General features: G+C 54.3%; 1 protein-coding gene across 1 annotated transcript; it reads left to right on the top strand.

The window, feature by feature from the left end:
* Positions 1–7,487: 7,487 nt before the first annotated feature.
* LBX1 (ladybird homeobox 1) lies at positions 7,488–10,522 on the top strand. The gene is made up of 2 exons (XM_054071748.1): positions 7,488–8,742; positions 9,035–10,522. The coding sequence occupies exons 1-2, from the start codon at positions 8,418–8,420 to the stop codon at positions 9,514–9,516; spliced, it is 807 nt and encodes a 268-aa protein (XP_053927723.1). The 5' UTR covers positions 7,488–8,417; the 3' UTR covers positions 9,517–10,522.
* Positions 10,523–12,586: the final 2,064 nt, after the last annotated feature.

Genomic DNA, 12,586 nt, shown 5'->3' with positions numbered 1-12,586 from the left:
CCCGTGGGGCTGCGCTCCCCGCGCGTTCGGCGCCCTCCCTCTAGCGGCTGCCGCTCCCGGGCCGCCCGGGCTCTGCTGCTCCCTTCCTGGCCTTGGAAGGCTCACATCCACCTTCCAACCAGCCTTTCCCTGGGGTAAGGGGTGCCCGCACCAGCTGGCCCTTTTGCACACCTCAGGCTGCCTTATTTCTGCTGTTTATAGTTTGAATGTCTCTCTTTCTGGGTCCTGCTCACCCCTCTTAGCTCTCCCCTAGACTGGTCCCCATGATGTTGTATCACGAACGGCTGCAGATGAGGGGAACCCGGCTGGTTTTGTTGTGGGCAGGCAGAATGCAGCCCCACGTGTTGCTGTGTATTTGGCATTAGTGAAGACTCGCTTCTGCTGTAAAAAAACCAGCAGAATTAAACAGACCCTGAGGAGATTTCGAGCACAAAAATAGGGAGAAACCTTGAGGCTGCTCACAAGACTACACGTTTTACTCAGTGCCCAGAAACAAAGGCCCAGGCAGTAAAGCTCCACTGTCATAAGTGATCATACAACAGCTGGAAAAGAGCCCTGGGTGTCAGGCATGAGGATGTAGGAATTTGGTCCCACAAGATGTCACAAACTGAACAAAACAGAGAAGAGAGATGGACTGTACCACAGGATGCTCAGAGGTCAAGTCTCTAAAGATGAGGCATTTTTTGTAGTGATATTAAACCTCAGAGTTTAGAGTATGAATCATTCCTGAAGAGGAGGTACCAGAGAAGTGCCTAACAGGAGAGATTTTTTTCACCCCAACCTCCTGCAGGAAGCTCTCTGTGTCTCTCTCCACCATACCGCCATGCAGCACTGGAGACAGGGACAAAGCCTGATCCGACAGCGATCGGTACAGAAACGCTGTAAGCTGACAGCAGCTATTACGCACGGTAAGAAATGCCAACCACCATTACAGGAGGCTAAAAGTACCCATAGAATGAGCCATGCCTGGTTTAAGCCCATCTGAGGGATGTGTCTAAGATACCTGAGGCAGGAAACAGAATTAAATAAACAGAGGTGTAAAGCATCCCATCAGAGGTGTCCGCTGGCTGTGGCCAAGCTGTTGGTGAAAGGCCACTTCTCAAGGCAGGTCTGAGGCAAACCCCAGACAGGACAGAGAGAGCAATGTGGTACAGGAAAGAGGTGCCACAGAGCCCTGTATCCATCATAAAGGACTGGGAGAGGTCTGAGAATCAGCTCGTGAAACCCTGTGGTGGATGGAGGACACAAGAATGCAGAAGTATGGCCTGGCCTTTGATAAGAGAAACAGGGGAACAGAGAAGAGGAAAGCCACAATACCTTGCTTGGGTCTGGAGGGATGTGTCTGCTGCTAAATTGCGCTGCTGTTTGGAAGGAAAAGAACAAGAGGCATCTGAGGCCTTGAAAACTCACCTCACATGTGAGTTGAAAGACAAGTGAACTGCTGCTTGACCCTACCTGTAGCTCGTACCCCTTCGTAACAGGATGTAAGAGGGTCAAGGGGAACAAACACAGAAAGCCTAAAACAACAGCATGGATTTTAGGGACCTTTTTTTTCTTCCAACAGCATTTGTCTGAGCTTGGAGAGGTCCCAAGAGGTCAGATGGAGTAGGATGCAAAAAAAAGAAGAGATGGAGAAGCAGGAGTACTAAAAGGAAGAAGTGAGAGGTAGGGAGGAGTAGGCTCATGACACTCAAAGTTGGAAGAGATCACAAGCCAAACTCTGGCTTCACATCTCAGTGCTGCTTCTGCAAAAGGTGGCAATATTAGGTTTTAATTAATTTTCTTACTGCAACTGTTGGAAGGGGGGGAGGGAGGAGGATCACCTTCAAAAAAGAAATACAAATAACTGCTTTAACAGGAAACTTTTGCTGCTGTAATTTATTGGAAGGCGAAATGAGCTCCGATTACATTATCCACCCGCACTGTGCTGGCAACGCGTACTTCGGATATTGCGCTATAATCCAATGACTGCTCCTGAATTATTAACACCAAGTTGTTATTAGAAGAAGTTGCCTGGCTTATTTCCGCCATTCTCCCCCCCACTCCCTTTATTAAGTTTCAATTGATTCCCCACACCTCCTCCTGCCCCCCAAAAATGAGCCCTCGCCTCCCTGGCTCCTTCATAGCTGCCACAAACGTTACTTGCATTTGGCAGGCTGGTGAATTATTCACGCGTGCCGGGAGCAGCAGAGATATTACAGGTCTCAGAGGACCCAGCACGGCTCGGCTGTCACAGCCCCGGGTGGCTGTGTTGTTGCCGCCCCCCATACCCCGTCCAACAAAGTTTTGTAGGGCTCAGAGTCCGAAGCAGAGCTGTGGACATCCAGCAGGCAGCCCTTCTGCCCACGGGAAAGCGAGGGAGCCCACAGGCATCACCCCGGGGCTTGGTACCCCCAGCCCAACCCCGCAGGGTCCAGAGGTGACAGAGAAACCCAGCGCTGCGCCCTATTTCCAGCCGCCACCCGCTCCGCTGCCTGCCCCCGCCTCCCCTGCGCCCATCACCGCTGTCTCAGGTCCGAGGAACCTGGTTCCCCCCGTCCAGACTCTTCCTTGGAGTCGAGAAGGGCTGGAGAGAAGGCTGTGGCTGTGCCCCGTCCCGAAAGGAGTGTGACCCAGGGGACAACGAGGAGCTGAACAGAGGGTCGGGGCTGCGCTGATCCCCTCCGACTGGTCCTCCCCGCTGGCCCGGGGGCCCGGCTTTGCCTCTCCCGGGACTGGGACCGGGCAGGGAGGGCTCGAGAGCTGCTAAATCTCTGACGCCCACGCAGCCTGGCACGGCCGGGAGGCCTGAAATGATCCAGGCCGGCTCCATTCCCTCTCCCTGCCCTCCAGAGGGGTCCTGCAGATCGCTTTTATCGAAGTATTTAGATACATTTAAAAATAAAATGATAAAAAACAAGTTCTTGCCTCGCCTGGAGTTGGGACAGGCATTTCCAGGCTATTTTTCCTGGGGAGCCTGAGTCCAATTTAGTGTCTTGGAAAAAGTACCAAGTTTAAAACAAGAAAATTGCGTTCAGATGCTCGTATTCGCCTTTCTTTCTCGGTAGCCCCTGCGGCAGTTGCAGGAGGATCCTGTCTCCGGATGGAAACCGGGATCCGCTTGGGGAACCAGCAGCTCAGGCCGGCTCTCCAGCCCCCCGAACTCCGGGGGAACCCCGAAAATCTGCCAGAAGTGGCGGCTAGAGAGGATCCCTGGCTGCGATAAGAGGAGGGAGGACCTGCTGGCCCCCGACATTTGGGATAGGGGCACCCCCGCCGTGGGGAAGGCTCCCCACGCAGGGCGGTGAAGCAGCCGGAGGAGTCGATGCCCCCCAGGAGTTACTTTTAATTTGTGTTTTACGACGGCTTGCTGGGGAGGTGGCCTCCCCTTGTTTCCTTGCAGTCCGTCCGGCAGTATCCCCACTTCCACCGGCCCACGGGCTAGTTCGGATTCAGGCTCATGCCCGTCCCCTGGCTCTCGGCAGGGCAGCGGGAGAGGCTCCGCGCACTCCGTGGGGGCTTCTAGGGGAGAACAAATCGGCACAGGGGTGGGCAGGGGATGCCTGGACCCTGCAGCTCCGCCGGCGCCTCTGGGTCGCCCGGGGATTTGGTTTGAAAACGAAAAATCCCCGGCGAAGGGCGGAGAGCCTGGCACTGCCCTGCCCGCCAGCCCGGGGGAGGTCGCTCCTTGCTCCTCCGCTTCTGAAGGAGTTTCTGGGGCTGCGGATTTCGTCCCTGTCCGGCTCCCTACGAGCCCGATCCACGCTGCCGCAGCCCCTCGGGGCAACGGCGCCTTCCCCGCTTTTCCCTGTCGGTACCGGGGCTCGGCGGGGACGGTGCCCTCCAGCCGTGCGGGGCGCGCTGCCCCTGGCCCCGGGTCCCGGCCGGGTGCGGGCACTTGGGTCACATTTATTTTTTGATGCAGCGAAGTTTGATTGTTCGGGTTTGTTTGTTGTTCTTTTTTCCCAGCAGAGATCTGATTGCGAGGGGAGGAAGGAGAGGGCCATGGCTGGAAAACGACCTCCAGAGACGGCCTCTACCGGGCAGATCCTCCCCAGCTCCGCAGTGTCCCGCGTCCTCCCTGCTCCCCCTTCCCAGCAGAGCCGGGAGCCGGCGGGCGCCCAGCTCGGCGGGGTTGTTTTCCAAGTGGAGCAACGACGAGCAGTGCCTGGCGGGGACAGAGGACATTTAAGGGTACATTTTACCGGCAGCTTTGCAAGAGAGGAATGGGACAAGGACCTCGGATCCCGCCGCGGCTGTCCCTCCTCCGGGCTCCACGACGGGTCCCACCGGGCTCTCTCCGCCACTCGCAGCCCCAAAGTTGGGGTGTGCTTAAAGACAAAAAATAACGGTAATTTCCTAGGTTCTGGTCTTGCCACCTTGGCCCCGTGCGAGATGCTGTGCCGGGACCAGGCGCTCGCTGTCAGCTAGAGGGCACAGAGTTTGCTCCTCTCCGCGCTGTTAACAGGGAGCGGCAACGTGTTTAGACCACTTAAACTAGGCAGACATAACTGGGAGCCGTTCATGGCTCAGCTATGCCGGGAAAGGAGGTGTCATTTGTACGCAGTTACTTTGGTGATCAACACTTGAATGATTTATGCCGCCTGCTTTAATTATATTCCTGTGACATTTTCCTGGACAAAAGCGGGCCGCGCTCAGCCAGAGCCGGGCAGCCCCGCAGCCCCACAGCCCCACACCCCACACCCCACATCCCACAGCTCCTGCCCTGCCCGAGACGGCTCCGGGGGAGGCAGCCACGCCGACACCCCGAAATACGGCTCTGGAGGCGGCTAGGGGAGACGCCTCCAAAGATTCCTCTCGTAGCCAGAGGGGTTGTTTGCTCCCCCCGAGCAGTTTCCGATTCAGCGGTAGTTTTCTGCTTTGTGGAGGAGGAAAGGCCGCAGCTTCTCTCGTTTTCCTTCCCCGGTGAAAAGCAGGGACCCGGGGTGCCACTTCCCCGACGGTTCCAGGGGACTCCCTCATCCATTCCATGCTACACCGAAGGGTCTCCGTTCCCTCCAGCCCTGCTCCGCTCTCTGCCTCTCGGACGGGGACCTGACACAAACTTTTCCTTCTTACACCAGAGGGGTTTCAGTGCCGGGTCTCCCTTCGAAGGAGCTGGAGCTGGCAGGAGGGGAGGCGGGGGGTGATGAAGCACTTCGTATGAAGGTAGTTTTTCGTAAATGCCTGCAAAGCTGGGAGACACACCCGCAGCCTCATCTCGGCGGGACGGGCGGAGAAGAGCCCGGCGAGTTGCGAAGTTTCGTGGGAGCGACCGGAGCCAGCTCCCGGCTGCCCCCGGTGACCCCTTGCTCCTCTGGTCCCTCCGAGGACTGGGAGATGAGTTGGGACGTGCCATGGGGCACCGAGGGTCCCTCATTCGAGTCTGAGCTCCAAGCGGGTGCTAAAAAAATTAGAATAATTATGTTTCCAAGGGTGCGAAGTGGGGATGTTGAGCTCTTTCCCTAAGCCAGGGCAGGGGTAATCCAGCGTGCCCCTTCTCTGATTGTTTGTCCATCCTCGGAGGACAGAGAGAGAATCGAATTTAGGGAGTGAGTTGCAGCGATTGCAAAGGCAAAGTAAGCACAGAGAAAACAAAACCAAACCCACCGAAGACGGCACGGAGCAGCAGAGAGCGGAGTGGAGAGGGGTCTGTCGAATCCCTCCAGGAAAGCCCCAGAGCGCCGAGGGGCTGGGGGGGCGACAATTGCCCCCTTCCCTCTGAGCCCCCCCTTTCTCAGTGAGGTGCTCTTCTGGGGGGTGCTGGGCGCAGGGGCGGGCGGCAGGCCTGGAGCCACCAGGTTCTGCTTCTCATGTAAAGCGTGAACGCGGCTATCGCCTGCCAGGCAGCGGCTGAAGCAAACGAAAAAGCGTTCTCCTGTATCGGGGAGCCTGTCCCGAGGCTGCTGCCTGCCCACCCCGCCACCCCGCCGGCCTCTGCTAGTACAAGGGACCCCCTAAAAATAAGCGGAGCACATTTAAAGTTCTATCTTTCCTTGCAAGCAGAGAAAGGGAGATGCGGGCTGAGGGGAAGACAAGGATCCCTGAACGGTTTGCGGAGCTGAGCTGTGGCTGACACAGCTTTGCCTCTGCCCTGAGCCGAGAGGGCTGCGCTCGGGGTGGCGGCGCAAGTTGCGCCCCGGGGCTGCGCTCCGTGGGTCGCGCTGCAGCCCAGAGCCGGCGGCACCTCGGCGCATCCCGAGTGCCCGCAGAAATCTCACCCAGGAACGAGATTAATTTTTTTTCTTTCTTTCTATTTTTCTTTCTCCCCCCACTTTAAAAAAAAAAAAAAATCTTGTTTCTGTAATTATAACACCAACATCCCCGGCTGAGTTCTCAATAAAACCAGAATCCTGACATAAAACGCCACGCTGGAAAATAATGCGAGGGGACACAAGGGAGAGGAGGAAAGTCTCTAATTGGTTAAAATATGTTTAAATCACTTCATAAAACCCAAGCAAAGCGAAGCAAATAATCCACCTAGCAAAGCAAAGAAGCCGGGCGATTTAGAATCAGTGTAATTCGCTCCCCCCCGACCGGCTCCCCCCCAGCTCCTAGCAGTATTTGATATGATGAATAACCCAATATAGGCCTTTAAAAATAGGTCACTGCATAAAGAGACTCCCAGAGAGCTATAAAAAATGGGAAGAGGGCGCTTTAAGGAGAGGAGCCATTTGCTTCTTTTGTGCTTGTTTGGTACCTAGCGGGCTGGGAGCTGCCAGCCGCCCTCCTCCCGCCTGTCAGGGTGAGGAGGGAAAGTTAGGGCCGGATCCGGCCCCAGTCTCTGCTGCTGCCCCGCCGCCCCGCGATGTGCCCGCCGCCCGCCCCGTCCAACCCGGCCAGGCAGCTGCGTCCCGGCCGCCCCTTGAGGGTGTGGGGGGATCCCCCTGCCAGGGTGGGGGGCAGGCAGGTCACCCCCGTCTCCGGGCTTTGTCTCCGGCCCTGCAAAGCGGCAAGACCGAAGCGGGCTGGTGGCCGATGTTCAAAATACTCAGGAGCGGTTCTGTCCCGCTCAGACGGCCGCACCGGGCCGGGCTGGGCTCGCTCTGGGAGTGGGGGGATGCAAACCCCGATGCGGTTATCCGCCGTCCCGAGCCGCCCGCAAAGAAAGGCCTCGGGCTGGGAACCGGCCCCGGCGCAGCGCTTTGCCTCTCCCGCTTCTCCCCGCACCGCCCCCGGCCGGGATCCCCCGCCACCTCCGCCGCCAACAGAGCCGGCATCCCGGGAGCGGCCCCGGCACCGCGCCGGGAAAGAGGAGCACGACAAATTCGGAGGAAATCTTCGGATTTTATTGGAAAGAAAAGATCTGCCTTACCTGGAACTAGGCTCTCCCCTTCTTCCCCTCAATAAAGAAAAAAAAAATAAAAAAAAAAAAATCAAACTGCTCTGCGTAGAGCCGGAGCGAAACATTTTAAATAAACTCGTAGCTGAAATTAAGAGAAGGGAGGAACAGAAGAAGAAAAAAAAAAAAAAGAATATCTTGGTGTGATGGGGGAAAAAAAATATACTGCCGGATATTTTTCGTTTTGTTTTGTTTTCGCTTATTATTATTTTTTCACTGTACTGCATTATCCTGATGCAATAAAGGCTGGTTTGTAACGTAATTTAAAAATATATATGTCCAAACAAATAGCAGGGCCAGAATATGACAAGTGCATTCAGCATTATAATTCAACTGGGCTCCACCTCCATACCGCCTCCTAATTAATGGGTCTCCGAACTTGCAAAAGCCTGCATTGGACAGAGAGAGAGAGAGAGAGAGCGCGAGAGAGAGAGAGAGAGAGAGGGCGAAAAGTGTCATTGAAGATAATTGATTACCTCCCAATCAACAATAACTTGTTAGCAATAGTCAATTACCCCGTCTCTTCTCGCCTCTTTCCCCCTGGTCCGAGGTCTCGGTGCGAGGGCTGCTCTCCCCCTCTCCGAAGTCGTCTTTTTGTGGTTTTGGTTTTTTATTTCCTTCTTTTTTTTTTTTTTTTTCTAATTTATTTCTGGGGGTATTCGCTTTTAGGGCGGAGGGCAGGGAAAGTGCTGCGATTTGGGGTGTTTCTTAAAATAGCAGCTGGGAAGAGGAAGAGAGAGGAGAGAGCGAGCGAGCGGTGAGTGAGAGGAGAGAGAGAGAGAGAGAGAGAGAGAGAGAAGGGGGGAAAAAACCCATCCCCGACCCAAAACCCTGGGACAAGAGGTGCAGCAGAGGCACCTCTCGGCGAGGGACCGTCGGCAGCTCCGCTCGCGGCCGCCCTGCCCGCCCTGCCCGCCGCCCGAGGTGGCTCTCCCCGGGAGGACCCGGGGCTCCTCCGCCGGAGTTGGAGGTGGGCTTCAACTTTTGCTCGCTGTCTCCGCCGCCGTCACCCCGCGGTCCCGCCGGGGGCTTCTCCCCGCGGCAGCGCATCCCCGTCGCGGGTGGGGAAAGCAGCCCGGCGCGGCCCGGCCCCACCATGACTTCCAAAGAAGAACCCAAGCCTTCCTCGGGGGAAGAACGGCGGCGGAGCCCCTTGGATCACCTCCCTCCGCCGGCCAACTCCAACAAGCCCCTCACTCCCTTCAGCATCGAGGACATCCTGAACAAGCCCTCGGTGCGGAGGAGTTACACCCTCTGCGGGGCGGCCCACCTCCTTTCGGCCGCCGAGAAGCACCCCCCGCCCGGGCTGCCCCTCTCCGGCCGGGCGCTGCTCTCCCAAACCTCGCCGCTCTGCGCCCTGGAAGAGCTGGCCAGCAAGACCTTCAAGGGGCTGGAAGTCAGCGTGCTGCAGGCGGCCGAAGGTAAGCGCCTCGCAGAGATTTTGAGGGGGGGTGTCCTCCCGTGGGTGGGTGTCCCGCGTCCCCACATCTCAGGCGTGTCGCACCGGGGGGGATATGGGGGGTCCCGGGAAGCCCGCCGGCATCCTCCTCCCGCAGCCCTCGGGATGCTGGAGCTGCCGCTCTGCCCCGCTCCCTCCCGATACCAACGGGGCGGGGGGCCTGGGGGGGCTCGGGTGGGTGGGTGGAAGGAGAAGGGAGGGTGGGGGACACACACACAGGGGCAAGAGGCGACACTGTGGCGGCTCGTCGGCAGGCAGGGACGGGATGACGATCTTCGGGCAGAGGCAAACGCCGAAGAAGCGCCGAAAGTCGCGGACGGCCTTCACCAACCACCAGATCTACGAGCTGGAGAAGCGGTTTCTCTACCAAAAATACCTGTCCCCGGCGGATCGGGACCAGATCGCCCAGCAGCTGGGGCTCACCAACGCCCAGGTCATCACCTGGTTCCAGAACCGCCGCGCCAAGCTCAAGCGAGACCTGGAAGAGATGAAAGCCGACGTGGAATCGGCCAAAAAGCTGGGCCCCAACCCCGCCGTGGACATCGTGGCCTTGGCCGAGCTGGAGCCCAGCGGCGAGGGACGGGGCAAGGCGCGCCCCGGCTCCCCGCTGCCCCCCGGCGCCCCGCCGCCGCCCCGCCCCGCCTCGCCCCCCACGGAGCGGCCCCGCAGCCGGCGGGACAGCGAGGAGGAGGACGACGAGGAGGAGGAGGACGTGGAGATCGACGTGGATGACTGAGGGGCGGCCGGCGGGCCTCCCACCACCGCTGCCCCGCTGCCCCCCCCCGACACCCGCCCCGACGGCTCCGAATTGGCACCCCCGGCCCCCAGCGCGGCCCCGGCTCCCCCGGCCGGAGCAAAAAGCAATAGAACCCCTCCGCAGACACCCAGACACCGGTTAATTTAGGGTAGAGTCGATACCCCTCCGCCTGTCACATCTTCGGAATGGTGCAATTACGGACGGCTTCTGTATAAATATTTAAACGTATATATTGGATTTTTTTCCTTCCCCCTTCTTTTTTGAGGTTTTGATTATTATTTTTTTTAATAGCTATCAATGACGATTATTTTGTCTATAACCTTGGAATAAACTCGGCTTCCAACAGATGCTTGGGTAGGCAGTTGCTTTCAAAGACTTCTGAAACGAACCACTTTTAGAGGAGATTTAAGTTAGACTCAAAACGGCGAAGGCAAAAATTAGCCACATTTCTTTCCTTGCATGTTTCAGATGTGCACGAAGTAATTTTTTCCTTTTAAAAAACGTTTTTTTTTTCTTTCGCAATCTTGGGAACTTGGGGACGGGTTATAATGCAAGTTGAAAAATATATACTTCCTTTTTTTCCTAGAGCATAGAGATTTGTCTCCAATGCAATTTCTGCCTCATTTTACCAATTAAAAGCTATTTTTACCATTTTCTGCTATCGTTGTGCTTTTATTAAAAAGCTGCCTTTCGTATTTTTGATATGAAGGTGGTAACAAAAAAAAAAAAACGAAAATGAAAAAAAAATCCTAGAATTATTTTTTACTCTTTTTAGAATTTTTGCATGCTAGGGAAATTAAAAAAAAAAAAAAGACGAATCCCAAGATCAATACATTTAAATATTACACTATAAATTTAAAAAAATGTACAGATTTAAGACCTGTTTTTGTTCGAATTGTACAAATTTTAAAAGGCCTGCTATTTAAGTTCCGATAGGGACAATGTCGCTTTATTTACTGTCTCTTAGAATTGTACAGATAGCTCTTTTTTCCGATACAATAAAATCTTTACCATTTTAATAGACTTTTAACGTCCTTCTTTGTGAACGAAAAACCCCTCCGCTGGTCCGAGGTTGCGGCAGACTTTTCCCCCGCAGAAATCTCCCATCCCGTTTGCATTTAAAGTTACTTTAACAGCAGTACCTGTGAGAAAATGACAGGGAAGGAGCACGCGAGCGACAACTTTATTACTTTATTGTTATTATTGTATTTTTTTAAGGTTAATGCCTTTCAGAGGGAGAACCCGAAGGCTGGATAAGGAGGGAGGTACGGGAAGCGCTTCCCCGGCTCGGAGGGATGCGCAGCAGCGGGGCCAGCTGCACCCCCCGCCCGCATCTCTCCCCTCCCCAGCCTCCAGCAGGGCATTTCCAGCCCAAAATCAGAGAAGAAAGGGAGGAAAAAAATTAAAAGAAACAAAACAAGAAAAAAAAAAAGAGTGGAGGGGAAGGAGCTGTCGCCGGTTTGGACAAAAGGAGCGGGGGGAGCTGCCTTTAGCCAAACCCCGCTGCTGGGCAGGAGCGCTGCCTCTGCGGCACCTTCGGGGACACGAGGAGGGAAAAGGTTGCGCTTCCCCCCTTCCCTTTTATTTTTATTTTTTCACCTCTCTCTTTATTTTATTTTTCTTTTCCTCCAAAATTAAAGCTGTGGTGAATGTGTTTCTCTTGGCAGCGTGACCTGCCTTTGGAGTCCAGCAACGTGTGTTTCTCCCTATTCTTTGCAAAATTTATGTGAGAAAGACAAATCTGGTGTACAGTGGCAGAGCTCGGCGGACAGAGTGTCCAGATAAGACAGGGTTGGTTTGTGGGTTGGATTTTTCTTTTTTTTTTTTTTTTTTTTGGTCCAGTTTCTCCGAGGCTAAATAAATCTTTCTCCTCTTTGAGAATGGATGGGGTTGTAATTTTTAGCGTAAAGCATGAAAACTGGGGACAAATGAGCCCTCTTCTCTGAAGTGACAAGCGACAATGGAGCATATACAGCCTCCTGCGGTTCGCCATGCTGAAACAAGCGTGCCCCTCCGCAGCAGAGAGAAGGCGAGCGCTTGGAGACCATATGGTTTTTGAATTTTCTTCACAATTTCCAGACAATTTGATGGATTAGGTTAACCCTCCCTTCCACTGTTTAACTCCACAACAATGGGAGCAGAGCTGTTCTCCCTTCGTCGGGGCATCTGTGCGCTTCTATTCTTCTCTCTTTCTCTCTTGGTATTTGGAACAAGCCTATGAATTACAATGAAATCCACTTTTCTTTAGGATTATTTGGAAGAGCACTTGTTTTTCCGCCACCTCCCGCCCCCACTTCGCCATCCTCTCTTTTTTTTGTTTGTTTTTGGGATTTTGTTGTTGTTGTTGTTGTTTTTTTACCTCCGAGTGATAGCTTTGACTTCTGTCCAGATCTCTCGGAAAGCCTTCAATCTTGTCCTTAAGTGTTTTTATGCTAAACAGGCAAATCGTAAATGCTGAGAAACTGTGACATTTATGTGAAGATCTAGTTAAAGGGCTTTATTTGTTTTCTTTATCTTGCTTTTTTTTTTTTTCCCATTCCCTCTCCTCTTCCCCCTCCTCTCTTGTCCCCTCCCTCCCCCCAGTCTTTTATTCTTTTGTCTTGGAATGGATTTAATGAGGCTGCAAACACTGCACTTCAATATAACCAAGAAATAAAAAAAAGGGGGGTGGGGGTGGCTGGGTGTATGGAAAACAGGCTGGGAGTTAATTTGGATTTCTGATCTATTGACTTGTGTGTGCAAAGAGAAGAGATGCCAGGCCGCCTTGCACCCGCAGAAGTTTACCACACGTGGCTGGGGCGGGTTAGTAAATAAAGCCTCCTCTCGAAGATTTGCAGCGTGTTAATTTGGCTCGCCCCCCATTTCCAAATAGCTGGGATTTTGGTTATTTAATTTGCATATTGAAAAACAAAAGCTTTTTATTTTTTTTAGCTTAAAAAAGAAGCGCCGGCTTGTGCCCCTCATTTGTCATGCATTTTTAACCGCGCTGTTTCCTAGGATTACCTAGCTGCGTAGATTTATTACTCCTGGTTCGATCTCCCTTGAATTT

Source organism: Cuculus canorus, chromosome 7 (genome assembly GCF_017976375.1).
Source record: "Cuculus canorus isolate bCucCan1 chromosome 7, bCucCan1.pri, whole genome shotgun sequence".
Lineage (NCBI taxonomy): Eukaryota > Metazoa > Chordata > Aves > Cuculiformes > Cuculidae > Cuculus > Cuculus canorus.
Note: the sequence above shows the minus strand (reverse complement) of the source record. Positions and strands in the feature narration are given on the sequence as shown.